The following is a 27,449-nucleotide window of genomic DNA, read 5'->3' as shown; positions in this document are numbered from 1 at the left end:
GGATGTCCCTGGAGTGTCACCCCCACCTTTTACCATTTCTGCCCCCTCTCCCACCCCAGGATGATTTTGGGGGGGTCCCGGGAGTGCCCCCTCCCTCACCTCCCCCTTTCCCCCTACCCAGGACAATTCGGGGGGTCCCTGGCGTGTCCCCCCAATTTTAACCTTTTCTCCCCCCTCTCCCATCCCAGAACAATTCCGGGGGGGTCCCGGGAGTGTCCCCTCCCTCACCCCCCTTTCCCCCTCCCAAAACAATTTCGGGGGGGGGTCCCGGCAGTGTCCCCTCCCTCACCCCCCTTTCCCCCCACCCAGGACAATTCGGGGGGTCCCTGGCGTGTCCCCCCCACCTTTTACCATTTCTCCCCCCTCTCCCATCCCCAGAACAATTCCGGGGGGGTCCCGGGAGTGTCCCCTCCCTCACCCCCCTTTCCCCCCTCCAGGACAATTTCGGGGGGTCCCTGGGGGGGGTCGAGGCCGCGCTGCGCAAGCACGAGGCCATCGAGAGCGACATCGCCGCCTACGGCAGCCGCGTGCGCGCCGTCACCGCCGTGGCCGCCGAGCTGGAGGCCGAGCGCTATCACGACATGGGCGGCATCGCGACACGGCGCGACCACGTGGTGTCGCTTTGGGAGGCGCTGCGGGCGCAGGTGGCGGCGCGGCGAGAGCGGCTCCGGGCGCACCTGGAGCTGCAGCGGCTCCTGCGCGACCTGGAGCACCTGATGGGCTGGATGGAGGAGATGGAGGTGGGGAGGGGGCTGGAGGAGGGGGGTGGGGGTGGGATCCCCTCGTGGGACCCCCCCGTGACCCCCCCGGTGTCCGCAGGTGCGGCTGCAGTCGCGGGATTTCGGGCAGCACCTGAGCCAGGTGGACGATCTGCTGCAGATCCACGCCCTGGTCGAGGGGGACGTGGCGGCCCAGGCCGAGAGGGTCCGGAGTGTGGGGGCGGCGGCCGAGCGCTTCCTCGGGGAGGGGGGCGGTGAGTGACCCCCAAAACTGAGAACCCCAAAATTGGGATCCCCTGGGATGCCCCGGAACACCCAAACCCAGCGACACCTGAATCCCAGGACCCTCACTCACCTGAGACCCCCAAAAGCGGGACCTAGCAGAACCTCAAAAACTGTGAGCCCCAAAAACCGAGGCCCCAAAACACCGAATCCCTGAACCCCAGGACCTCCAAATCCCAGACCGCCAGCACCCCCAAACTCTGGGTCTCCCAAATCCTCAGCATCCCTGAATCCCAAACCCCTGGGACCCCCCAAAATCGCCATCCCTAAACACCATACCCCTGATCCCAGTGAGATTCCAGACCCCAGGACGCCCAAACTCTGCGACCCCCTAACGCCCAAGCCCCGCTGACCCCTTCCCGTGCCCCCCAGGGTACCGCCCGTGCCCCCCGGAGCAGCTGCGGGCCCGCGTGGCCGCTCTGGAGCTGCGCTACCGGGGGCTCTCGGCGCTGTCGGCGCAGCGGCGGCTGCGGCTGGAGCGCTCCCGGCGCCTCTGGAAGTTCCTGTGGGACGCGGGCGAGGAGGAGGCCTGGATGCGGGAGCAGGAGCGGCTCCTGCGCTGCCCGGAGCTGGGCCGGGACCTGCCGGGAGCCCTGCGGATGCTGAGCCAGCTCGAGGCCATCCGAGGGGCGCTGGGGGGACGAGCGGGGCCGCTGCAGCAGCTGCTGGAGCGGGGCCGGGAGCTGCTGGCGCAGGGAGCCCCCGACGGAGCCGCGGGATCCGTGGAAGCCGCCCCTGGATCGGTGGAAGCCACCCCTGGATCGGTGGAAGCCGCCCCTGGGTCAGCGGGATCCGCTACCGGATCCACGGGACCCCCCACGGGACCCCCGGAATCCAAGAACGCGTCCCCGGGACCCCTGGAATCCCCCCCTGCATCCACGGCGGGACTCTCGGCATCCTCCGCCAGACCCTCGGAACGCCCCGACGGCTCCACGGAACCCACCGGCAGACCCACAGACCCCTCCGAGGGACCCCCGGGCCCCGCTCCCGGCTCCCCGGACCCCGCGGCCGCCGTGTCCCGCCGGGTCCGGGAGCTGGAGTCGCTCTGGGCGGCGCTGCCGGCGCTGGCCGGGGCCCGGGAGCGGCGGCTCCGCGCGGCCGCGGGGCGATTCCAGCTGGACGCGGAGGCGGCCGAGGCCGAGGCGTGGCTGGCGGCCGCCGCCCGGCGAGTGGCGGGGCCGGAGCTCGGGCACGACGAGCGCTCGGCGGGGATGCTGGAGCGGCGGCTGCGGGAGCTGCAGGACGAGCTGCGGCGGCGCGGGGCAGCGCTGGCGGCGCTGCGGGAGCAGGCTCTGCCCGGCGATGCCGCCGACGTTCCCGACGTGCTGCCGGGGCTGGCGGAGCGGCTGGCGGAGCTGGAGCGGCGGCACCGGGAGCTGGAGGAGCGGGCGGAGCTGCGGCGCCTGGAGCTGCGGGACGCGCTGGGATTGTTCGCGGCGCGCAGCGAGGCCGATGCCTGCGCGCTCTGGGTGGGCGAGAGGGAGCAGTGGCTGCTCTCCATGGAGATTCCCGAGCGCATCGAGGACCTGGAGGTGGTGCAGCAGCGGTGAGCGCCCGGGGCTCCCCGTGCTGCACCGTGGGAATCCCAGAGTTATCCCCAGAATTATTCCCGGGAAGTCTCGGAGTGCCCGTGGTCGCCCCCACTGGGATTCCCCCAGGAATTTTCCCAAGAATACCCCGTTATTCCCGTTTTTCCTCAGGATGTCTCCAGTATTCCCATTATTCCCGGTATTCCCTGAATTCCTACCTCCACCACAACATTCCCAGTGTTCCCGTTTTCCCAGAACTTTCACTTCCAACACAGCATTCCCTGTACTCTCTCAATTCTCACCTCGATCTGAGATACTCCTAGCATTCCCAAAATTCCCACCTCCAACACCGTATTCCCAGCGCTCCCAAATTTCCCTAAATTCTCACCTCCAGCGCAGTACCCCCAGAATTTGTGGCACTCCCAGGGTTTCTGGCATTCCCACCTCTGGCGCGGTGTTGCCGTGGTTCCCAGCCTTGCCTGAATTCCCAGCTCCGGCTCGGCACTCCCGGTATTCCCGGTCATTCCCGGTCATTCCCGGCGCTCCCGCAGGTTCGAGACGCTGGAGCCGGAGCTGGCGGCGCTGGCGGCGCGCGTGGCCGCCGTGGGCCGCGTCACGGAGGAGCTGCGGGGATCCGGGGACAGGAACCGGGAGAGCGCCCGGGAGACCTGGGAGCAGCTCCGGGACAGGTGGGGGCGGGCCCGGCGGGGCCGTTCCGGGCGGGGATCGGGGGTGGATCCGGGCAGGGATGGATTTTCCAGGCGCTCCAGGCGGGGGTGGGTTCTCCGGGCAGCCAGGGATGCTCCAGGGATGCAGGGAGGGGTTTTCCCGGCCGGGATGCTCTGGGAAGGGATGGATTCTCGGGGCTGGGATGCTCCAGGGATGGATTCTCTGGGCTGGGATGCTCCAGGGATGGATTCCCTGGGTTGGGATGCTCCAGGGATGGATTCTCCAGGCTGGGATGCTCCAGGGCTGGATGCTCCGGAGATGGATTCTCTGGGCTGGGATGCTCCAGGGATGGATTCTCGGAGCCCGGACGCTCCAGGGATGGATTCTCTGAGCAGGGATGGATTCTCGGGGCTGGGAGGCTCCAGGGATGGATTTCTCCAGGCTGGGATGCTCCAGGGCTGGATGCTCCGGGGATGGATTCTCTGGGCCGGGACACCCCGGCCGCTCCCCGGGCTCTGTCCCACCGTGCCCCGATCCCGCCCGTGCCAGGTGGGAGCGGTTCCGGGCGCTGGCCGAGCGCAAGAAGGTGGCGCTGACCGCGGCGCTGAACATCCACAATTTCCGCCTGGAATGCCACGAGACGCGGGGCTGGATGCGGGAGAAGACGGCGGCCATCGAGGCCACGCGGGGGCTGGGCCGGGACCTGGCGGGGATCACGGCTCTGCAGGCGAAGCTGTCGGGGATGGGGCGCGACCTGGACGCCATCCAGGGCAAGCTGCGGGAGCTGCGGGCCGAGGGCGAGAAGCTGCAGGGGGAGCAGCCGGAGCGAGCGCCCGAGATCCGCGAGGAGCTGGCGGGGCTCGAGGCCGAGTGGGACGCGCTGCGCCGGTGCCACCGGAGCCGCGAGGAGTCCCTGGGGCAGGCGCGGCGGCTGCAGGGCTTCCTGCGGGACCTGGCGGCGCTCCAGGCCTGGCTGTCCCGCACCCGCGCGGCCGCGGGCTCCGAGGATGTCCCCGCGTCCCTGGCCGAGGCCGAGGGCTCCCTGCGGCAGCACGAGAGCCTCCGCACCGAGATCTCGCACTACGGCGCCGATTACCGCAGCGCCCGCGCCGCCGGGCGGGAGGTGACGCGGGGACAGACGGACCCGCAGAGCCTGTCCCTGCTGCAGCGCCTGGAAGCGCTGGATGCCGACTGGGAGGAGCTGGGCCGGGTGTGGGAGAAGCGGCAGCGGCTCCTGGCCCAGGCTGTCGCCTTCCACGTGTTCCTGCGGGACGCCAAGCAGGTGGAGGGGACGCTGGGGAAGCAGGTGAGGGGATGGGGGTGTTCCGGGGGATCCCGGGGCTCCGGCGCTGTCCCGATCCCGATCCCAATCCTGGCTCGCAGGAGCACACGCTGGCCCACACGGAGCTGCCGGGCACGGTGCCAGGCGCGGAGGCGGCTGTGAGGAGGCTGGAGGAGTTCCTGGCCGCGCTGGACACCGGCGCCGAGCGCGTCCGGGCGCTCACGGACACCGGGCGGAAGCTGCTGGACGAGGGCGGCGTCCACGCGGAAAAGGTGCGGGAGACGGTGGAGTCGGTGGAGAGCAGGTGAGGGAGACCAGTCCCAGTTCATCCCAGTCCATCCCAGTCCGTCCCATACCATGGGAATGGGGTCTCTCATCCACCCCCGGCCCTGGCACAGGCACCAGAAGATCCGGGAATCGGCCCAGGAGCTGCTGGGGCGGCTGCGGGATAACTGGGAGCTGCAGAAGTTCCTGCAGGATGGGCAGGAGGTGAGACGGATCGGGATCGGGATTGGGATGGGATTGGGATTGGGATTGGGATGGGATTGGGATGGGATTGGGATGGAGATCGGGGATGGATGGGGTTAAAATGGGGATGGGGTGAAGGTGAGAACTGGGCTGGGATGGGACTGTGGGAAGAGATCCTGACCTGTGTCCCCGTTCCCATTCCCGTTCCCATTCCCGTTCCCATTCCTGTTCCCGTTCCCAGCTGACGCTGTGGCTGAACGAGAAGCTGCCGGTGGCTCGGGACGTGTCCTACGAGGGCACGCGGGACCTGCAGGGCAAGTGGCAGAAGCACCAGGCCTTCGCCGCCGAGCTCGCGGCCAACCGGGGCTGGCTGGAGGCGCTGGAGAAGGTGGGAATGGGGGAAAACGGGAGGAAAATGGGTGAGAAATTGGGAAAAACTGGGGGAAAATGGGGAGAAAATGGGATCCAGGAAGGGGCGGCCCTTGGGAAAGGTGAGATATGGGTGGGGGGTGTAAGTCACAAAATTCCGTGGGTCCAACCTCAGCAGTTCTGTGATTCCACAGAATTCACAAAATTCCATGGGTCCAACCTCAGCAGTTCTGTGATTCCACGGGTCCAACTCAGTGATTCCGTGGTTCTGTGGGTCCAGTGTTAATAATTCCACGACTCCATGGGTCCGGTTTTGATGATCTCAGCATCCCATGGGTCCAATCTTCACAATCCCACAATTTACTGGGCCAACCCCAAGGATCCCGTGTATCACTGACAGCTCCATGGCTTTTTGGGTCCAACCTCGATGGTTCCACGGGTCCAGTTTCAACAATCCCACCACCCCACGTGTCCAATCCTCATCACCCCAACTAAACAGCCCCAACCTCAACAATTCCACAATCCCAACCTTGACATTGACAACTCCATGGCTTTTTGGGTCCATCCTTGATGGTTCCACGGGTCCAGTTTCAACAATCCCACCACCCCACATGTCCAATCCTCATCACCCCAACTAAACAGCCCCAACCTCAACAATTCCACAATCCCAACCTTCACATTGACAATTCCATGATTTTTTGGTGCTCCCAGTAACTCCGTGTCCCGTGTCCCGCAGGACGGCGAGCAGCTGGCGCGGGCGCGGCCGGCGCTGGCCGGACAAGTGACCGCGCCGCGGCAGGAGCTGCGGGCGCTGTGGGCGCAGGTGGAGGCGGCGGCGGCCGCCAAGGGCCGGGGTCTGGCCGAGGCCGCGCGCGCCGAGAGCTGCGCCCAGGCCTGCGCCGGCCTGCGCTCCTGGCTGGCCGGGGTCCGCGCCCAGCTCCGCTCCGGCCACTGCGGCCAGGACCTGACCAGCGTCGGGGTCCTGCTGACCCGGCACCAGGTCAGGGCCGGGGGCTGGGAAATGGGAGCGGGGGGAAAACGGGGGGTGGGGGCTGTGGGGGATGGGGTGAAGGTTTTGGGGTGAAGGTTTGGGGGGAGGGTTCGGGTACAGGTTTGGGGTGTGGGTTTTGGGTGGGTCTGGGATGCGGGTTTGGGATAAGCAGCTTTGGGGTCAAGGGTTAGGGTGCAGATTTTGGGGTGGTCAGGTTTTGGTGCAGGTTTGTGATGCAGGATGTGGAGTGCTCAGGTTTTGTGTGAAGGTTTAGGGCGCTGATTTTGGGGTGCTCCGGTTTTGGGGTGAAGGTTTAGGGTGCAGATTTTGGGCTGCTCAGGTTTTGGGGTGAAAGTTCGTGATGCAGGATTTGGGTTCAAGTTTTGGGGTTCGGGTTTTTGGGCACACGTTTTGTGATGCAGATTTGGGGTGCAGGTCTGATGCAGGATTTGGCTGTGGCTTTTAGAGTTCAGGTTTTTGGGTGCAGATTTTGGGGGGTCCCTGACCCCCCAATCCCCCGCAGCTGCTGGAGACGCAGGCGGCGCTGCGGGAGCAGGAGGTGGGGGCTCTTTGGGGTGCAGATTTTGGGGTCGCCTGGGGGTCCCTGACCCCCCAAACCCCCGCAGCTGCTGGAGACGCAGGCGGCGCTGCGGGAGCAGGAGGTGGGGGCTGTTTGGGGTGCAGATTTTGGGGTCCCTGACCCCCCAATCCCCCGCAGCTGCTGGAGACGCAGGCGGCGCTGCGGGAGCAGGAGGTGGGGGCGCTGCGGGCGCAGGCCGGGGGGCTCAGCCCGGGGCACCCCCGGAGCGCGGGGGTGCAGGAGCAGGTGCGGGAGCTGGAGCAGCAGTTCCGGGAGCTGCGGGAGCCGCTGCGGGAGCGCGGGCGGAGCCTCGCGGCCGCCAGGGAGCTGCACCAGTTCCGCAGGGACCTGGAGGACGAGCTCGTGAGTGGGGGGAGCCCCCCTCGGGGGCTGGCACTGACCCCGGGGACCCCCCTGCCTGACCCCCCATTCCTGACCCCGAATCTCTGACCTCGAATCTCTGACCCCGAATCTCTGATCCCGAATCTCTGACCTCGAATCTCTGACCCCGAATCTCTGATCCCGAATCTCTGACCCCAAATCTCTGACCCCTCCCCCTATTCCTGACCCCCCCATTACTGATCCCGAATCTCTGAACCCCAAATTCTTCCTCCCATGGCTGTTCCTGACCCCCAGTCCCTGAGTACCCCCATCCCTGTCCCTGCATTGTCCCAGACCCCCAATGACCCCCAATGTCCCCAATGTCCCCAATGTCCCAAATCACCTCGATGTCCCTAATGGTCCCCATGTCCCCAGTGACCCCAATGACCCCAATATCCCCAATTACCCCCATGTCCCTGATGTCCCCAATGACCCCATGACCCCAATGTCCCCCATGTTCCCGAGGCTCCCAATGTCCCCAATGTCACCAATGTCCCCACTGACCCCCATATTCCCAAGGACCCCCATGTCCCCAATGTCCCTGATGTCCCCAAGGATCACAATGTCCCCACTGACCCCGATGTCCACCATGTCCCTGATGTCCCCAATGTCCCCCGTGTCCCCACTGACCCCGATGTCCCCACTGACCCCGATGTCCCCCGTGTCCCCAGCTGTGGGTGCAGGAGCGCCAGGCCCTGGCCACGTCCACGGACCACGGCAAGGACCTGCCCTCGGTGCAGCTGCTGCTCCAGAAGAACGAGGTGGGTCAGAGGGTCCCCAAATGTCCCCCTGTGTCCCCTGTGAGCCCCCAGCACTCATTCCATGACCCCCCCAGACCCCCTAGACCTCCCAGTTTCTGCCATAAACCCCCCTCAGTCCCCCTAATTTCCCCCACAGACCCCCATGGATCCATAAACCCCCATAAACCCCCCAGATCCCCTAATTTCCCCAATCAACCCCCCCTAGACCCCGCCATTTTCCCCTCATCAACTCCTCCCAGACCCCCTAGACCCCCCAGTTTCTCCCATAAACTCCCCACAGACCCGGCCAATTCCCCCCATAAACCCCTTCCAGACCCCCCAGAGCCCCCAATCTCCCCCATAAACCCCCCCATAGCCCCCCAGTTTCCCCCATAAACCCTTCCCAGACCCCCCAATCTCCCCCACAACCCCCCCAGACCCCCCATAACCCCCCTAGACCCCCCAATCTCCCCCATAAACCCCTCCCAGACCCCCCAGAGCCCCCAATCTCCCCCATAAACCCCTCCCAGATCCCCCAATCTCCCCCATAAACCCTTCCCAGACCCCCCAATCTCCCCCATAACCCCCCAATTCCCACCATAAACCCCTCCCAGACCCCCCAGAGCCCCCAATCTCCCCCATAAACCCCCCCATAGCCCCCCAATTTCCCCCATAAACCCTTCCCAGACCCCCCAATCTCCCCCATAAACCCCTCCCAGACCCCCCAGAGCCCCCAATCTCCCCCATAAACCCTTCCCAGACCCCCCAATCTCCCCCACAACCCCCCCAGACCCCCCCATAACCCCCACCACGACCCCACAGACGCTGCAGAAGGAGCTGCAGGGCCGCGAGCGCCGCGTGACGGAGCTGCTGGAGCGGGGGGTGCCCGGCTGGGGGGTGCCCGGCTCGGGGGTCCCCGGGGGGGTCCCGGCGCTGCGGGAGGCCTGGCGGGAGCTGCGGGAGCAGGCGGCGCGGAGGCAGCGGCGCCTGGAGGCCGCCCTGGCCGCCCAGCGCTTCCTGTGCGACGCCGCGGCCGCCGAGGCCTGGCTGGGCGAGCGGGAGCTGCACATGCTGGCCCAGGACAAGGCCAAGGTGGGCACGGGGCCGGGACCCCCCCCCCCCACCCCGGGACCCCCCCTAGGGGCGGCAGAGTTACCCCCGTGCTGGGGGGGGTGGAGGGGAGGGGGTTTGGGGGTGCCAGGGGGGGTAGGAGGGATGTGGGGAGGGGGTTTGGGGGTGCCAGGGGGGGTAGGGGGGATGTGGGGAGGGGGTTTGGGGGTGCCAGGGGGGGTAGGGGGGATGTGGGGAGGGGGTTTGGGGGGTCTGGGAGGTATCTGGGGGGTCTGTGTGGGTTCTGCGATGGGTTCAGGGGGATTGGGAAGGGTCTGGGGGGGAATTTGGGGTCTCTGGAGAGGTCTGTGGGGGGTTTGGGAGGTCTGTGGGGGGGTCTGTGATGGGTTCAGGGGGATTGGGAAGGGTCTGGGGGGGTTTGGGGGGGTTTGGGGGGGGTTGGGAGGTCTGGGGGGGGTCTATGGGGGGGACTGTGATGGGTTATGGGGGATTGGGAAGGGTTTATGGGGGTTTTGGGGGGTCTGTGGGGGGGGTCTGTGATGGGTTCAGAGGGATTGGGAAGGGTTTGTGGGGTTTTTGGGGGGTCTGGGGGGTCAGTGAGCGGCCTGGAGGGGTCAGGGGCACGCAGGGCTCCTGCCGGGGGGCGGTGGCAGCGCGGTGACGCCGCGGTGTCCCCAGGACGAGCCGGGCGCCCAGGCCATGCTGAGCCGGCAGCTGGGGCTGGAGCAGGAGCTGCGCGACTACGGCGGCACCGTGGAGCTGCTGGCCCAGCAGGGCCGGGCCATGGCGGCCAGCGGCCACCCCGACGGGTGGGGACACCCTGGGGACACCCTGGGGACACCCTGGGGACACCCCCGCCACCGTGTGCCCTGACAGCCCCGTCCCCGTGTTGCTGTCCCCTGAGGTCCCTGCTCTGTCACCACGTCCATTGTCACTGATGGCCGTGTGTCCCCTGACACCGCTGTGCTCTGTCCCTGGGTGACACTGCTGTCCCCTGTCCCCTGGTGACACCTCTGACCTCCTGGTGACACCGCTGTGCCCTGCCCCTGGGTGACACCCCTGTCCCCCTGGTGACACCACTGTCCCCTGGTGACATCTCTGCCCTCCTGGTGACACTGCTGCCCCCCTGGTGACACTGCTGTCCCCATGTCCTCTGGTGACACTGCTGTACCCTGGGTGACACCGCTGTCCCTGTGTCCCCTGTTCCCGAGGTTCATGTGTCCCCTGAGCCCACTGTCCCCTGTCCCTTGAGTGACACCTCTGCCCCCTTGTCCCCCAGGTGACACTGCTGTCCCCTGTCCCTGGTGACACTACTGCCCCCCTAGTGACACAGCTGTCCCCTGGTGACACTCCTGCCCCCCTGGTGACACGGCTGTCCCCTGTCCCTTGGTGACACTGCTGTCCCTGGTGACACTCTGCCCCTGGTGACACACTGTCCCCTGCCCCTGGTGACACTCTGTCCCTGGTGACACGGCTGTCCCTGGTGACACGGCTGTCCCTGGTGACACCCCTGTCCCCTGTCCCCATATGACACGGCTGTCCCCGGTGACACGCTGTCCCCTGTCCCTGGTGACACAGCTGTCCCCGGTGACACTGACGCGCTGTCCCCTGTCTCTGGTGACACTGCTGCCCCCCTAGTGACACGGCTGTCCCCTGTCCCCGGTGACACTGACGCGCTGTCCCCTGTCTCTGGTGACACTGCTGCCCCCCTAGTGACACGGCTGTCCCCTGTCCCCGGTGACACTGACGCGCTGTCCCCTGTCCCCGGTGACACAGCTGTCCCCGGTGACACTGACATGCTGTCCCCTGTCCCCATATGACACGGCTGTCCCTGGTGACACTGACGCGCTGTCCCCTGTCCCTGGTGACACTGCTGTCCCCGGTGACACTGACACGCTGTCCCTGGTGACACTGACGCGCTGTCCCCTGTCCCTGGTGACACGGCTGTCCCCGGTGACACTGACGCACTGTCCCCTGTCCGTGGTGACACTGCTGTCCCCGGTGACACTGACGCGCTGTCCCCTGTCCCTGGTGACACGGCTGTCCCCGGTGACACTGACGCACTGTCCCCTGTCCGTGGTGACACTGCTGTCCCCGGTGACACTGACACGCTGTCCCCTGTCCCCGGTGACACGGCTGTCCCCGGTGACACTGACGCGCTGTCCCCTGTCCCTGCAGCGAGCGGCTCCGTGCCCGCGCTGCGCAGCTGCAGCGTCTCTATGCGGGGCTGTGTCACCTGGCCGGGGACCGCAGGGCCACCCTGCAGGGCCACCACCGGCTGTGCCAGCTGCGCCGCGACCTCGATGACCTGGAGCAGTGGATCTCGGAGCGAGAGGTGGTGGCGGCGTCCCGGGAGCTGGGACAGGACTTCGAGCACGTCACGGTGAGGGGACACTGAGGGGACACGGGGGGACACGGGGGGACACGGGTGTTGTGACACTGAGGGGACACAGGGGGACACGGGCACTGTGACACTGAGGAGTCCCTCGGTGCCAGGTGGTCCCCAGGTCATCTTGACACTGGGGGGGTCTTTGTGTCCCCCTGTCACCAGTGGTGTCCCTGTCACTGGGGGTGGCCCCTGACTCTGGTGTGTCCTGTGTCCCCCTGTTAGCGGGTGTGTCCCTGTCACTGGGGGTGTCCCATGTCCCCTGTCCCCAGGAGTGCCCCCCTCACCCTGGTGTGTCCCATGTCCCCCTGTCACCAGGAGTGGCCCCTGTCCCTGTGTCCTCCTGTCCCATGTCCCTGTGTCACTCTGACCCCCCGACCTCTGTCCCATGTCTCCTGACCCATGTCCCCCTGTCCCCTGTCCTGTGTCCCCCGACCCCTGTCCTGTGTTTCCTGACCCCTGTCCCGTGTGTCCCTGTTCCGTGTCCCCCTGTCCCCTGTCCTGTGTCCCCCGATTCCATCCCCTGTCCCCTGACCCCTGTCCCGTGTGTCCCTGTCCCATGTCCCCTGACCCCTGTCCTGTGTCCCCCGTCCCATTTCTGCCATGTCCCCTGACCCCTGTCCCCATCCCCTGTCCCCTGACCCCATCCCCTGTCCCCTGTCCCCCCCATCCCCTTTCCCCCCTGTCCCCTGACCCCATCCGTGTCCCTGACCCCGCCCGTGTCCCCGCAGCTGCTCCGTGACAAGTTCCGCGAGTTCTCCCGGGACACGGGCGGGCTGGGCCAGGAGCGGGTGGACGCGGCCAACGCGGCGGCGGCGGCGCTGATCGCCGGCGGCCACCCCGAGCGCGCGGCCGTGGCGCAGTGGCAGGCGGGGCTCAACGAGGCCTGGGCCGAGCTGCTGGAGCTGGTGGCCACGCGGGCGCAGGAGCTGGCGGCCGCGCACGAGCTGCAGCGCTTCCGGCGCGACGCGCGGCAGGTGCTGGAGCAGCTCCGCGCCAAGGCCCGGCAGGTGCCCGAGGAGCTGGGCCGCGACCTCAGGGCGGCCGAGGGGCTGGAGAGGCAGCACCGCGCCTTCGAGCACGACGTGCAGGCCCTGAGCGCGCAGGTGAGGGGACAGGGACAGGGACGGGGGACAGGGACGGCCAGGGGACAGGGGAGGGGATGGGGACAGGTAAGAGGATGGGACAGGTGAGGGCACGGGGACAGGTGAGGGCACGGGGACCAGGACAGGGGACAGGGGACAGGGGACAGGGACAGCCAGGGGACAGGGGAGGGGATGGGGATGGACAGGGGACAGGGGACAGGGGACAGGGACAGGGGACAAGGACAGCCAGGGGACAGGGACAGCCAGGGGACAGGGGACAGGGACAGGGGAGGGCACAGGGACGGCCAGGGGACAGGGGAGAGGGGACAGGGACAGATGAAGGAAGAGGGACAGGGGACAGGGGATGAGGATGGGGACAGAGGACAGGGGAGGAGATGGGGACAGCCAGGGGACAAGTGAGGGGATGGGGACAGGGGAGGGGATGGGAACAGGTGACAGGATGGGGACAAAGGAGGGGACAGGGGAGGGGATGGCACAAGGGGGAGGGCACAAGGAGGGCACCAGGACAGGTGAGTGAACGTGAAGACACAGGTGGAACAGGGACAGATGTGGGGATGGGGACAGGTGAGAGGCAGGGAGGGACACATTGCAGTGCAGGAGGTGGCTGTGAGTGGGATATGTCACCTGTCCCATGTACCACCTGTCACACCTGTCCCGTGTCACACGTGTCCCAGGTGACAGCTGTCCAGGAGGCCGCGGGCCGCCTGTCACACCTGTCACACCTGTCACACCTGTCCCGTGTCACACCTGTCCCGTGTCACACGTGTCCCAGGTGACAGCTGTCCAGGAGGCCGCGGGCCGCCTGTCACACCTGTCACACCTGTCACACCTGTCACACCTGTCACACCTGTCCCGTGTCACACGTGTCCCAGGTGACAGCTGTCCAGGAGGCCGCGGGCCGCCTGTCACACCTGTCACACCTGTCACACCTGTCACACCTGTCACATGTGTCCCAGGTGACAGCTGTCCAGGAGGCCGTGGGCCGCCTGTCACACCTGTCACACCTGTCACACCTGTCACACGTGTCCCGTGTCACACCTGTCACACCTGTCACACGTGTCCCAGGTGACAGCTGTCCAGGAGGCTGCGGGCCGCCTGGCCGCGGCGTACGCGGGCCCGCGGGCGGAGGAGCTGCGGGCGCAGGAGGGCGCGGTGGCCGCGGCCTGGGCCGAGCTCCGCGGGCGCTGCCAGCGCCGGCGCCGCCTGCTCGGGGACAGCGTGGAGCAATTCCGGTTCCTCCGCGCCGCCCGCGACCTCCGGCTCTGGATGGACGGCGTCACCCTGCAGCTGCAGGCCCGCGAGCGGCCCAGGTGGGACAGGGACAGGGGACACCGCGGGGACACCGCGGGGACGCCATGGGGACACAACGGGGACAGGGGACACCACGAGGACACCATGGGGACACAACGGGGACAGGGGACACCATAGGGACACCGCAGGAACACCATGGGGACATGGGGACACCGTGGGGACAGGGGACAGCATGGGGACGCCATGGGGACAGGGGGACATGGAGACAGGGGACACGGGGACACTTTGAGGACACCATGGGGACAGGGGACACACCATGGGGACACCACAGGGACACCGTAGGGACACGGGGACACTGCGGGGACAGGAAGGACACAGGGACACCATGGGGATGAGGGTGACAGCACTGAGACATGGGGACAACGTGGAGATGGGGGGTGGGGACACAGGGACATGGGGACGCACAGGAATGCGGGAGCAGCCCTGGGGACATGGGGGCAGCCCTGGGGACACGGGGACACACAGACACATGGGGACAGCCCTGGGGACATGTCAAGGACACCCCAGGGACACCACGGTGACCCCAGCGTGGGGCTGTGACTGTGGTGGCCCAGCCCTGCCCGCTGTGCCCAGGCGGAGCCGGGGTGTCCCCTCGTGACCCCGAGGTGACCCCGTGGTGTCCCTGTCCCTGTCCCCGTCCCCGGCAGGGATGTCACCGCGGCCGAGCTGCTGATCCAGCAGCACCAGGGGCTGCGGGCTGAGCTGGAGGCGCGCGAGGGCTCCTTCGGGGCCTGCGTGGCCGCGGCCACCGCGCTGCTGCAGCGCGGCCACCACGAGGCCGACAAGGTGGGACCCCGCCCCTGTGTCACCCTGCCACCGCGCTGTCATCCCCGCCTCTCCGTGCTTGTCACTGTCCCCAAGCCCCCAGCCCCACGTCCCTCGTTCAAATCCTCATCTCCACGGTGCTGTCCCCATCCTGTGTCCCCTCGTGTCCCTGTCGCTGTCCCTGTGTCCCAACCTCATCCTTGTATCTCCGTCCCCGTGTCCTTGTCCCCATCCCGTGTCCCCTCCTGTCCCTGTCACTCTCCCTGTGTCCCACCCCTGTATCTCAGTCCCCGTGTCCTTGTCCCCATCCTGTCCCCGAGCATGTCCCCTCGTCCCTGTCCCTGTCCCCATCCTGTGCTCCAATCTTTGTCCCCATCCCTGTCCCTGTCCCCATCCCTGTCCCAGTCTCTGTCCCCACCCCTGTCCCAGTCTCTGTCCCCATCCCGTGTCCCTGTCTCTGTCCCCACCCCTGTCCCTGTCCCCATCCCGCATCCCGATCTCTGTCCCCACTCCTGTCCCTGTCCCTGTCCCCTCAGCTGTCCCAGTCTCTGTCCCCACCCCTGTCCCTGTCCCCACCCCTGTCCCTGTCCCTGTCCCCATCCCGTGTCCCAGTCCCTGTCCCTGTGTCCCCAGCTGTCCCAGGAGCTGGCCGAGCTCCAGGAGCGCCGCAGGGACATCGGGGAGCGCTGGCAGGACAAGCTGGACTGGCTGCAGACTGGTGAGGACTGGGGGGACCCCTCGTGTCCCCTGTGTCCCCCCCCGTGTCCCCTCATGTCCCCTGTGCCAGGCTCGGGTGCTGCCCCCACCCAGAAGGTGCGAACTGAGGGGTCCCTGTGCCCGTGTCCCTCTCAAAGGGGGACAGGAGTGGCACAGGGGTGTCCCTGTGTCCCCTCACAGTGCCCAGGGGTGGCACAGGGGTGTCCCTGTGTCCCCTCTCAGTGCCCAGGGGTGGCACAGGGGTGTCCCTGTGTCCCCTCACAGTGCCCAGGGGTGGCACAGGGGTGTCCCTGCTCCCTGTGTCCCCTCTCAGTGCCCGGTGCTGGCTCAGGGGTGGCTCTGGGGTGGCACAGGGGTGCCTTCGGGGTGGCTCTGGGGTGTCCCTGTGTCCCCTCTCAGTGCGCGGTGCTGGCTCAGGGGTGACTCAGGGGTGGCTCCGGGGTGGCACAGGGGTGTCCCTGTGTCCTGTGTCCCCTCTCAGTGCGCGGTGCTGGCTCAGGGGTGACTCAGGGGTGGCTCCGGGGTGGCACAGGGGTGTCCCTGTGTCCTGTGTCCCCTCTCAGTGCCCGGTGCTGGCTCAGGGGTGGCTCTGGGGTGTCCCTGTGTCCCCTCTCAGTGTGCGGTGCTGGCTCCGGGGTGGCTCCGGGGTGACTCAGGGTGGCTCCGGGGTGACTCAGGGTGGCTCCGGGGTGTCCCTGTGTCCCCTCTCAGTGCGCGGTGCTGGCTCAGGGGTGGCTCTGGGGTGGCTCCGGGGTGGCACAGGGGTGTCCCTGTGTCCTGTGTCCCCTCTCAGTGCCCGGTGCTGGCTCAGGGGTGGCTCTGGGGTGTCCCTGTGTCCCCTCTCAGTGTGCGGTGCTGGCTCCGGGGTGGCTCCGGGGTGGCTCCGGGGTGACTCAGGGTGGCTCCGGAGTGTCCCTGCCCGGTGCCCCCGGTGCCCCGGTGACGCCCCCGTGTCCCCAGTGCTGGAGGTGCTGGTGTTCGGGCGCGACGCGGCGGCAGCCGAGGCCTGGCTGGCCAGCAGGGAGCCCCTGGCCCGCGCCCCCGAGCTGGGCTCCAGCCTGGCCGAGGCCGAGACCCTCCTCAAACGGCACCAGAGCTTCCAGAAGGCCGCGGCCGCCTGGGAGGAGAGATTCGCTGCCCTGAGCCGCCTGACCACGGTGGGGACACGGGGACAGGGGGGGGGACACAGGGGACACGGGGACAGGGGGACACGGGGGACACGGGAACATGGGGGGGGACACGGGGATATGGGGGGCACGGAGACATGGGGGACATGGGGACATGGGGACATGGGGGACAGAGGGGGATATGGGGACATGGGGGACATGGGGGACACGGGGGACATGGGGACATGGGGGACACGGGGGGAAAATGGGGATGCGGGGGGACACAGGGACAGGGGGGACAGGGAGGGACATGGGGATATGGGGGGACATGGGGGACATGGAGACATGAGGGACACGGGGACGGGGGGGACACGGGGGACATGGTGGGGACAGGGGGACAGGGTGGGACATGGGAGAAAATGGGGACGGGGGCAGGGAGGGACGGGGGGACACGGGGGAAAATGGGAATGGGGGGACTTGGGGACAGGGGGGGACACAGGGACAGGGAGGGAAAATGGGGGACACAGGGGGACAGGGAGACAGAGGGAACATGGGGAGAAAATGGGGATGGGGGACATGGTGAGAGGGAGGGACAGGGGGGACATGGGGACAGGGAGGGACATGGGGACAGGGGGTAAATGGGGACAGGGGACGGGGGGACATGGGAATGGGAGGGACATGGGGATGGGGTAAAATGGGGGGGACATGGGGGGAAATGGGGAGTGGGACATAGGGACATTGGGGGGACATGGGGGGAATGAGGGGGAAATGGGGGAGATGGGAGGGGACATGGGGACACGGGGGGGAATAGAGAGGAGGACATCGAGGACATGGGGGGAAAATGGGGAGGGGACACAGGGAGGGATGAGGGGATGGGGGAAATGGGGAGGGGGACATGGGGAGGGGAAATGGGGGACACAGGGAGAGGCAAGGACAAGGGGAGGGGGAGGCACTGGAGCCCCCCAAGGGGACACAGCGTGGGGAGGGGGGCTGAGGGTCACCCCCACACCCTCGGGGGGGTCCCAAGGGATCCCTGTGTCGTCCCCCCCATCACCGGGGTGTCCCTGACCCCCCCGCCCCCCCAGCTGGAGGAGAAGGAGCGGCGGCGGCGGCAGGAGGAGGAGGAGGAGGCGAGGAAGCTGCAGCCCCCCGAGCCCCCCCCGGCCCAGGCCGACGCCGGGGGGACCCCCCCGGTGGTGCCCCCCGAGAGCCAGGACGGGGGAGGGGGCGGGGAGGGGCAGAGGTGAGGAGGGGGCGGGGATTTTGGGGGCAAAATTGAGATTTTGGGGGGTTGGGAGACCCCCGGCGTTGGGGGGGGGGTAGGTGTGGGATTTGGGGAGGGGGTTCTGCGGGTGACAGGGGGGTGTCCCCTGTGTCCCCGCCCCCCCCAGGGCCCCGCCCACCCCCCAGAGCCGCCCCCCGGAGCCCCCGGCCCTGAACGGGATCCGCCCCGACGGCGCCGCGGGCCAGGTAAGCCCCCCGACCCCCAAAGTGAGGGGGGGGCACCCCCGGCCCCCTCTGTGGGGACCCCCCTCAGCCCTGTCCCCCTCCCCAGGTCCCCAGAGGGGCGCAGGAGGGGGGGCCCGGCCCGGGGGGAGGGGCGGCCACGCTGCCCCCCCGCGCCCCTCCCCCCCCCGAGACCCTCGAGGGGGGGCTGTGCCGGAAACAGGAGCTGGAGGCGCCCGGCAAGAGAGCCACCAACAGGTCAGGGACAGCGGGGACACCCTGGGGACATCGGGGACACCTTGGGGACACCGGGGACACTGGGGACACCTTGGGGACACCGGGGACAGCCTGGGGACACTGGGGACACCGGGGACAGCGGGGACAGCGGGGACACCCTGGGGACACTGGGGACACCGGGGACACACCCTGGGAACTCCTGGGGGCACCTTGGGGACACCTGGGGACACTGGGGACAGCTGGGGACACCGGGGACAGCCTGGGGGACACCTTGGGGACACCGGGGACACTGGGGACACCGGGGACAGCGGGGACACCTTGGGGACACCGGGGACACTGGGGACAGCTGGGGACACACCCTGGGAACTCCTGGGGGCACCTTGGGGACACCTGGGGACAGCTTGGGGACACAGCCCGGCATTGGGGACACCTGGGGACACTGGGGACACCTGGGGACACTGGGGACAGCTGGGGACACACCCTGGGAACTCCTAGGGGCACCTTGGGGACACCTGGGGACACCTGGGGACAGCTTGGGGACACCATGGGGACACGGCCCAGCCTTGGGGATACACCTGGGGACACCTGGGACACCTGGGGACAACTGGGGACAGCCTGGGGACAGCGGGGACACTGGGGACACCGGGGACATGGGACAACTGGGGACACTGAGGACAGTGGGGATACCGGGGACACCCTGGGGACACCATGGGGACACTGGGGACACTGGGGACAGCCTGGGGACACTGGGGACACCAGGACACTGGGGACACCAGGACACTGGGGACACCTTGGGGACACTGGGGACACTGGGGACAGCCTGGGGACACTGGGGACACCAGGACACTGGGGACACCCCCTGGGGACAGCGGGGACACCCGGGGACACCTTGGGGACATGGCCCGGCCTTGGGGACACCCTGGGGACACGCCCCATTCATTGCCACGCCCCCTTTACCCACCCACGCCCCCGATCCGCACAAACCACGCCCCTTCAGACACACCCATATGACCTGCCCTTATATGGGCATTCTGACTCCGCCCACACGGCCGCGCCCTGTCATGGCCACGCCCACTGAGTGCCACGCCCCTCCCTTAAAGTCCCAACGGCCTCCGGGTCCTGGCAGAGCCGCGGCTGGTCCTGGGGGGGTTTGGGGGTCCCCTAAACCCCCCCTGTGACCCCCCCAGGTCCTGGCAGAGCCGGGGCTGTGTCTGGGGGGGTTTGGGGGTCCTGGCAGAGCCAGGGCTGGTTCTGGGGGTGTTGGGGGTCCCCTGAACCCCCCGTGCCCCCCAGGTCCTGGCAGAGCCTGTACTGCGTGCTGCGGGGGGGGGCCCTGAGCGTGTTCAAGGACGCGCGGGGGGCGGGCGCGGGGGTCCCGTACCACGGCGAGCCCCCCACCCCCCTGCGCGGGGCCCGCTGCCAGCCCGCCACGGCGTACCGCAAACGGAAACACGTCTTCAGGCTGGGGTACGGGAACGGGCATGGGGGGATTGGGGGAATTGGGGGGAAATTTGGGGAAAAATGGGGGGAAAGTGTGGAAAAAATGGGTGAAAAATGGGGGGGAGAAGGGGGCAAAAATGGGGGGAAAACGGGGGAGAATGGGGGGAATTGGGGGGGGGAATTGTGGAAAAAATGGGTGAAAAAATGGGGGAGAATGGGGGGAAAATTGGGGGGAAGTAGGGGAAAATGGGGAAAATGGGAGAATTGGGGGGAAATTTGGGGGAGAAATGGGGGGGGAAATTGGAGGGGAATTGGGGAAATATGGGGGGAAATGGGGAGAGAATAGGGGGAAAATTGGGGGAGAATTGCGGGGAGAATGTAGGGAAAATGGGGGAAATGGGGAAAAATGGGGGAAAATGGGGGAAGTTGGAGAAAAATTGAGGGAAACTGGGGGGAAATGGGGGGAAATGGGGAGAAAATGGGGAGCAAATGAGGGGAGAATAGACAGGAAAATGGGGGGAAATGCGGGGGAGAATGGGGGAAATAGGGGGAAAATAGGGAAAAATGGGGGGAAAATGGGGAAAAATGGGAGAAATGGGGAGAGAATAGGGGGAGAATTGGGGGAAATGGAGGGAAATTGGGGGGAAATTTAGGGAAAATGGGGGGAAATTGGGGGAAAAATGGGGAGAGAATAGTGGGAAAATTGGGGGAGAATTGGGGAGAAAATGGAGAAAAATTGGGGAAATTGGGGAAAATGGGGAGGAGAATAGGGGGGAAATGGGGCGTAATTATGGAAAAAATGGGGAGAAACTGGGGGGAATGGGGGAAAAATGGGGAGAAAAACGGGGCAAAAATGGGGAGGAGATGGAGAAAAACAGAGGAAAATGAGGGAAAATTGGGGAGAATGGGGAAAAAATGGGGAGAAAGTGAGAAAAAATGGGAATAACGGGGCAGATATGCCGGGAAATGATTAAAAATGGGGGGGGAAAAATGGGGGGGTCACAGCGGGGCTGGGGGGGTCCCGTGGCTGATCCCACCCCCCCCCCCAGGCTGAGCGATGGGAAGGAATTCCTGTTCCAGGCTAAGGACGAGGTGAGACCCCCACCCCGCTCTGTCCCTCGGTGTCCCCGATGTCCCCTGCCCCCCCCCGGTGTCCCCACTGTCCCCGTGTCCCCCCCAGGCCGACATGGCCCTGTGGCTCCGCGGCATCGAGGCCGCCGCCGGCGCCGCGCCGGGCCCGGGGGGGGCTCCGCGAGGGCTCGGGGGTCCCCGGGGGTCCTCCAAGGGGATGTCGAGGGCCCTGAGCCTCCCCCCGGTGCCCCCCCCGGCTGAGGGAGCCCCCGGGCCCGCGAGCCCAAGGAGAGGGAGAAACGCTTCAGCTTCTTCAAGAAGAACAAGTAGAGATGGGGGGGTCCCGCGGGGCTCGGAGGGACACGGGGGGGCCCGGGGGGGGGGCGGTGTCCCCCCACCCCCCCACCCCGTCCCGGTGATGTCACCGTGCAGCCCCCACCCCAATAAAGTGATTGGAGACAGAGGCTGGGGGTCTGAGTGTGCTGGGGGGGACTGGGGGGACTGGGAGGGGAATGGGAGGGACTGGGATGGACTGGGGGGGAACTGGGAGGGAACTGGAGGGAACTGGGAAGGACTGGGAGGGAACTGGGATGGACTGGGAGGGAACTGGAGGGACTGGGAGGGAACTGGAGGGAACTGGGGGGAACTGGGGGAACTGGGAGGGAACTGGAGGGAACTGGAAGGACTGGGAGGGAACTGGGATGGACTGGGAGGGAACTGGGAGGGACTGGGAGGGAACTGGAGGGAACTGGGGGGAACTGGGAGGGAACTGGAGGGAACTGGGAAGGACTGGGAGGGAACTGGAGGGGACTGGGAAGGACTGGGGGGGAACTGAAGGGGAACTGGGGGGGACTGGGAGGGACTGGGAGGGAACTGGAGGGGAACTGGGATGGACTGGGGGGGACTGGGAGGGACCGGGAGGAACTGGGAGGGGAACTGGGATGGACTGGGGGGGACTGGGAGGGACTGGGAGGAACTGGGAGGGGAACTGGGATGGACTGGGAGAGATGGGATTTGAGTAGGAGTGGGTTTGGGATGCAGATTGGAATTGGGGGGGCGGGTGGCGACGGGATGAGGATTGGGGGGGTCACGTGTTGGGGGGATTGGGGTGGGACTGAGAGGAGAATGGACCGGGGGGGGGATGGAAATGGGAATGGGATGGGAATGGGAATGGATTGGGATTGGGATGGGATGGGATGGGATGGGATGGGATGGGATGGGATGGGATGGGATGGGATGGGATGGGATGAGGCTGGGCCGGTTTCGGACTGGGAGGGGGCTTCATCAATGGGCAGCTTGGCGCACCCCAGTGCTCCCAGTACGAACCTCAATGCTCCCAGTGCTCCCAGTACAGACCCCAATGCCCCCAGTTCCTCCAGCACTGCCGTACTCCCAATACCCCCAGTGACCCCAGTTGCTTCCAGTGACCCCAGTACGGCTCCCAGCGCTCCCAGTACAACTCCCAGTGCTCCCAATACGGCTCCCAGTGCTCCCAGTACGGCTCCCAGTGCTCCCACTACGGCTCCCAGTGCTCCCAATACGGCTCCCAGTTGCTCCCAGTGCTCCCAGTACAGCTCCCAGCGCTCCCAGTACGGCTCCCAGTTGCTCCCAGCGCTCCCAGTACGGCTCCCAGTGCTCCCAGTTGCTCCCAGCGCTCCCAGTACAGCCTCCAGTGCTCGACGCCCCCCCCTCCCCATGAATGGACCGCCCCCGCCCCCCCCCGCAGCAGCCGCATGGACCGCTCCTCCCTTCGCCCCGCCCCCTCCCTCTCGTGATTGGCTGTGACCGCACTGTGGGCGGGCTCACCCAGCGGATCGATGACTTCACGCTGCGGCGTTTGACGGACAGCGCCAGCGTCCAATGAGCGCGCGGGAGGCGGGGCGGGGCCGGGAGACGCCGCCGCCATTTTGTGAGGAGCGCGCGGCGGACGGGGCAGGTGGGGGCGGGGGCGGCCCGGGGGGGTTTCGGGACAGGAACCGGGACCGGGACCGGGGGGACTGATGGGCCAGGCCCGGCCACCGCCCCGCCGGGGCGCCCGCAGGCCGCGGGGGATGCGATCCGGGCCGGTTTGGGGGGGTCGCGGGCCTGTGGAGGGGAGGGGTTTGGCGGGGGTCTCGGATCTGAGGGGTCTCAGGCCTGACGGGGGTCTCAGGCCTGGGGGGGACAGGAGGGGTTTGGGGGGGGCCGTCTCAGGCCTGGGGGGTTTTGGGGTTCGGGGCGTGGCTCTGCTCTGTGGGGGGTGCGGAGTTTTGGGGGCTCTGCCCTGCAGGAAAAGGGGTGTCAGAATTAGGTGGATTTTGGGGTTTTCAGGGGTTTAAGGTGGTTTTTGGGGTGTCAGAGGTTTAAGGTGGTTTTTTTGGGGTGTGTGTGGGTACAGTGTTGGAAGGGGACAACAGAGCTTTGGGGTTGTTTATTTTGGGGGGGGATTTGAGGTGTTTGTGGCTCTGCCCCGAAGGAGAAGAGGCAAAATTTGGGGGGGATTTGGGGTATTTGGGGCTGTGCCCTGTGAGAGGCCACAGCCCCGGGGGCTACCATGAGATTCGGGGTTTTTTAGGAGATTTGGGGTGTTTGGTGCTAGGCCCTGAAGGAGTAGGGGCAGTTTTGGGGTGTTTATTTGAGGAGATTTGGAGTCTTTGGGACTGCAGCCCCAGGGACACACACAGACCTTTGGGGGCTTTTTTTGAGGAGTGTTTGGGGGGCCAGCCCTGAGCCCAGAGGAGGTTTGGGGTATTTGAGGAGGATTTAGGGTGTTTGGGGCATAGCCCCAGGGACACACTGAGATTTGGGGAGTTTCAGGAGATTTGGGGGCACACACAGAGAGATTCAGGGTGTTTATTTGGTGTTTTGGGGGGCACAGCCCCAGAGGACTGAGGCGTTTCAGGAGGATTTAGGGTGCTTGTGGGCACAGCCCTGGGCACACACACACAGAGGTTTGGGCTGTTTCTTGGGGGGTTTTGGCGGGCACAGCCCTGGGCACACAAAGAGAGGTTCAGGGTGATTTAGGGGATTTTTGGGCATAGCCTTGGGCACATACACAGATGCTCAGGCTGTTTTTTGGGGGGGCACACAGAGAGAGGTTCAGGGTGATTCAGGGAATTCACACTCACAGAGGCTTGGGCTGTTCCTGGGGCTGTTCCTTGGGGTGCTTTGGAGCTGTGTGAGAGCCGTTCTTCAGCCTGTTCCTCAGTGTGTTTTGGGGCTGTTCCTGGGGCTATTCCTCGGGGAATTTTGGGGCTGTGTGTGGGCTGTTCCTCGGGGAATTTTGGGGCTGTTCCTGAGGCTGTTCCTCGGGGAATTTTGGGGCTGTTCCTGAGGTTCCTCAGTGTGTTTTGGGGCTGTTCCTGCGGCTGTTCCTCGTTGGGTTTTGGGGCTGTTCCTGAGGTTGTTCCTTGGTGGGTTTTGGGGCTGTTCCTCTGGGTGTTCCTCGGGGGATTTTGGGGCTGTTGCTGGAGCTGTTCCTCAGTGTGTTTTGGGGCTGTTGCTGGAGCTGTTCCTCGGTGGGTTTTGGGGCTGTTGCTGGGGCTGTTCCTCGGGGGGTTTTGGGGCTGTTCCTGAGGTTGTTCCTCGGGGGGTTTTGGGGCTGTTGCTGGGGCTGTTCCTCGGGGGGTTTCGGGGCCAGTCGGGGCTCACGGCGGCGCTCTCCGGCGCAGGCGGGTCGCGATGGTGAAGCTGTTCATCGGGAACCTGCCGCGGGAGGCGACGGAGCAGGAGATCCGCTCCCTGTTCGAGCAGTACGGCAAGGTGCTGGAGTGCGACATCATCAAGAACTACGGCTTCGTGCACATCGAGGACAAGACGGCGGCCGAGGACGCCATCCGCAACCTGCACCACCACAAGCTGCACGGCGTCTGCATCAACGTGGAGGCCAGCAAGAACAAGAGCAAGGCCTCCACCAAGCTGCACGTGGGCAACATCAGCCCCGCCTGCACCAACCTAGAGCTGCGCGCCAAGTTCGAGGAGTACGGCCCGGTCATAGAATGCGACATCGTCAAGGACTACGCCTTTGTGCACATGGAGCGGGCTGAAGATGCCGTGGAGGCCATCCGGGGGCTGGACAACACCGAGTTCCAAGGTGAGGCGCGGGGCTGGGCGGTGGGAGGGCTCCAGGGTTCCCGGCGGACGATCCCGCTGGCCCCGGCTCCGGGGTTGATCCCAGATGTGACCACGGCCGGCTCCACGGGGCCGTGAAGCGCCCTCGGGGCTTTGGGGTTGGTGTCGGTTGGTGCCCGCCCCGCCGCAGCTCCTGGGGCCGCCCGCGCGGCGCGGCCGGAGCAAGGGCTCGGGCTCGGGGGCTCTGGGCCGGGGAGGACGGGACTGACCCATCTCTGATTAACCAGCACGGCCGCCCCGCAGGAGGACCCCGACGGCGACGTCCTGTGCCGGGCCGGAGCAGCGGGTGACGCCAGGCTGCCGCCCGCCCTTGTAGCCTTGCCCAGCCTGGTAAGAGGGTGACGGAGGCGCCCGACCCCGCGCCCGGCGTCGCTCGGGCGCTCGACGGGGCCGAGCGGCCGGACTCGAGCCGCGGCGCTGGCGGCGGTGATGGCGAGCGCGTCTCCCGGCCGGGTGCTCAGGGCGGCGTCCGGCGCTTCACCCACGTGGCGGCGGGGCCGGACCGGGCGTTCCCGGTGCTGCTGGGGCTCCACACGTCCCGCCGCCCCCATTCCGGGCCTTCCCCAAAAACCAGCGACCCAGCCGGGCCGGCGCAGCTGCACCCAGAGCTGTCCCGGCCGCGTCCGCGCTTGGCTTTGCCTCGTGCCGCGCTCGGGCCAGGCCCCGTTTGCTCCGGGGTGCTTCCCGGTGTCGCATCCCTCTCGCCGCCGCTCCGGCGTTTTCCGGCGCGAAGCTTTGCCGTCACACGGGGCCGGCAGTGCTGGGTCCGACCCCGGGCTGCCGGGGGTTTGCCGGGCTGGCCGGTGTGGCCGTGCTCGGCTGTGGCAGCACGTCCCAGTCAGCTGCTGTCCAGCGTCCATCTGGTGGCTCACGCTCGGTCCCGCGCCGGTGGCTGCGGAGGGCTGGGGGGGTGGCAGCCGGTCCCGTCCTGTCCCGCCGGTGCCCCGGCACGGCCGCACTGACCCTGCCTCTCGCGTCTCTCCCCAAGGCAAGCGGATGCGCGTGCAGCTGTCCACCAGCCGGCTGCGGACGGCGCCCGGGATGGGAGACAAGAGCGGCTGCTACCGCTGCGGGAAGGAGGGGCACTGGTCTAAGGAGTGCCCGGTCGATCGCCCGGGGCAAGTGGCGGACTTTGCCGAGGCCTATAACGAGCAGTACGGAGCCGTGCGCACTCCCTACACCGCGGGCTATGGGGAGACCGTGTATTACGATGAGGCCTACGGCGGGATGGCCGACTACTACAAGCGCTACCGCGTCCGCTCCTACGCCACGGCCTCGGCGTACGACGCCTACGCGGAGCAGACCATGGCCCAGTACTCCCAGTACGCCCAGTACTCCCAAGTCCAGTCCTCGGCCATGGCCGCCACCACGGCCATGGCCGGCCGCATCCCCACCACCTTAGACGCGTACGACCGAGCGCTGCTGCCCACCCCGGGCGCGGCGGCCGCCGTCGCCGCCGCCGCTGCCACCGCCGCGGCCGCCGCCGCGTCCTCCACGTATTACACCCGGGACAGGAGCCCCCTGCGCCGCACGGCCGCCGCGGCCAGCACCGTTGGAGAGGCGTACACGTACGAGCGTGGGCAGCTGTCGCCCGTCTCCTCGGTGGCCCGGGCGTCCCTCTACGACATGCAGCGCTTCGGGCGGGACCCGTACGCGGACCGGGCGCGATACTCCGCCTTTTGAGCCGGAGGTGAGCGCGTTGGCGGCTCTCGGCACCGCGGGGGGGCCCCGCTGCCGGTGGTCCCAGTTGTGCCAGTTGAGGTTGAGGCGGGTGACAGGTCACAGTGACACGGACAGGCCCCACGGGCGTTAAAGCCCGGCTGTGGTGAGGAGGTGCCGTGGTGAGCGGAGCGGTGCTGGTGTCACTCTCATGGCTGTAACTCGCGTTCCTGCTGGGCCGGGCACCATCCCGGCACAGTCCCTGCGGGGTGGGGGGTTCCCACAGAGCCCCTGGCCCGGGGGCAGCTCCTGCTCGCTCAGGCTGTGCCCAGGTCCTGGTGGGCCCAGGGTCGGAGGGGGCCGGAGCCCCGCTGCTGCTCCACGTCAGGACTCTCTTGCTGCCAGCTCCCCAGGGCACCGGGGCTCGGCACGGTTCCAGATCGGTCCCGGGGGCACCTGCGCCAACTCCTCTTTTCTCTTACAGGTAAGATTTGTGCGGCTGGACGTCGGGGTCCCGTCGCACGCCGACTCGGCGCCGCGCGTCTCGGGCCGCGCCGGGTGCCACCGCCGCCGCGTGCCGCTCCCGGGCCCATTCCTTACGGACGCGCGGCTCGTCCTCCGCCCGGGCAGGATTAGCTCAGCCCCTCCCCCAGCTTCCCCCGCCCCCCTGGGCAGGATTTTGCTTTTCCAGGTAGTTTTGGGTCCCCACCCCAGGCTCAGGTGTGAGCGTGCAGCCGCAGCCGTCCCCCAGCGCCAGCTTTGCTTTGCTTCGCCGCCCCCTCACTCCCCCGGAGCTCTTCCCGAGTCGTCGTTTTGCCTTTTTTTTTTTCCTTTATTTTTTAAGAGGGTGGATAATCCAGTGGTAGGTTTTTAGCCCAACGCTGTAGCTGACCGGAGGCCGCCGCGCCGCGCCGGCGGGGGTGGAACCCCCCAAGTGATTTAGAGTCCCCCGACCCCACTTTCCGGTAAAATAAAAACTCAAAATTTTTAACAAACGGCGCTGGCTCCGCCCCC

At 67.1% G+C, this 27,449-nt stretch overlaps 2 protein-coding genes across 5 annotated transcripts; both read left to right on the top strand.

Annotated features, from left to right (window-relative positions):
- Positions 1–2: 2 nt before the first annotated feature.
- LOC135288905 (spectrin beta chain, non-erythrocytic 2-like) lies at positions 3–22,530 on the top strand. The gene is made up of 27 exons (XM_064402248.1): positions 3–74; positions 438–740; positions 820–973; positions 1,374–2,547; positions 3,082–3,219; positions 3,749–4,505; positions 4,583–4,785; positions 4,880–4,970; positions 5,191–5,337; positions 6,055–6,318; positions 7,028–7,252; positions 7,942–8,031; positions 8,833–9,102; positions 9,760–9,890; positions 11,260–11,464; positions 12,199–12,573; positions 13,639–13,883; positions 14,532–14,670; positions 15,283–15,367; positions 16,327–16,523; positions 17,558–17,715; positions 17,864–17,942; positions 18,028–18,176; positions 19,449–19,622; positions 20,645–20,687; positions 20,776–21,081; positions 22,393–22,530. Exons 1-27 carry the CDS (start codon positions 3–5, stop codon positions 22,528–22,530), a joined length of 6,312 nt encoding a protein of 2,103 aa, XP_064258318.1.
- On the top strand, positions 22,488–27,431 carry LOC135288954 (RNA-binding protein 4B-like). 4 transcript variants are annotated; one of them, XM_064402295.1, is made up of 4 exons: positions 22,488–22,602; positions 24,317–24,738; positions 25,765–26,466; positions 26,920–27,431. In XM_064402295.1, exons 2-3 carry the CDS (start codon positions 24,327–24,329, stop codon positions 26,457–26,459), a joined length of 1,107 nt encoding a protein of 368 aa, XP_064258365.1. In that variant the 5' UTR covers positions 22,488–22,602; positions 24,317–24,326; the 3' UTR covers positions 26,460–26,466; positions 26,920–27,431. The 4 variants fall into 4 exon arrangements, with proteins under 4 accessions (XP_064258365.1, XP_064258367.1, XP_064258366.1 ...); XM_064402297.1 differs by lacking the exon at positions 26,920–27,431 and adding an exon at positions 25,020–25,106 and having other exon boundaries at positions 25,765–26,216; XM_064402296.1 differs by lacking the exon at positions 26,920–27,431 and adding an exon at positions 25,004–25,106 and having other exon boundaries at positions 25,765–26,216.
- Positions 27,432–27,449: the final 18 nt, after the last annotated feature.

The sequence above is a fragment of the Passer domesticus genome, chromosome 37 (assembly GCF_036417665.1).
Source record: "Passer domesticus isolate bPasDom1 chromosome 37, bPasDom1.hap1, whole genome shotgun sequence".
In the NCBI taxonomy this organism is placed as follows: Eukaryota; Metazoa; Chordata; class Aves; order Passeriformes; family Passeridae; genus Passer; species Passer domesticus.
The sequence above is the reverse complement of the archived record's forward strand: the minus strand, read 5'-3'. Positions and strand labels throughout refer to the sequence as shown.

What these genes read in the sequence shown, in the direction of transcription:
- LOC135288905 (XM_064402248.1), top strand. Translation starts at nt 3, where the DNA reads ATGTCCCTGGAGTGTCACCCCCACCTTTTACCATTTCTGCCCCCTCTC. An exon ending in CTTCCTCGGGGAGGGGGGCG is followed by an intron (nt 974 to 1,373) that starts GTGAGTGACCCC and finishes CGTGCCCCCCAG; the next exon opens with GGTACCGCCCGTGCCCCCCG. An exon ending in GCCACCACGAGGCCGACAAG is followed by an intron (nt 14,671 to 15,282) that starts GTGGGACCCCGC and finishes CTGTGTCCCCAG; the next exon opens with CTGTCCCAGGAGCTGGCCGA.
- LOC135288954 (XM_064402294.1), top strand. Translation starts at nt 25,206, where the DNA reads ATGGCGAGCGCGTCTCCCGGCCGGGTGCTCAGGGCGGCGTCCGGCGCT.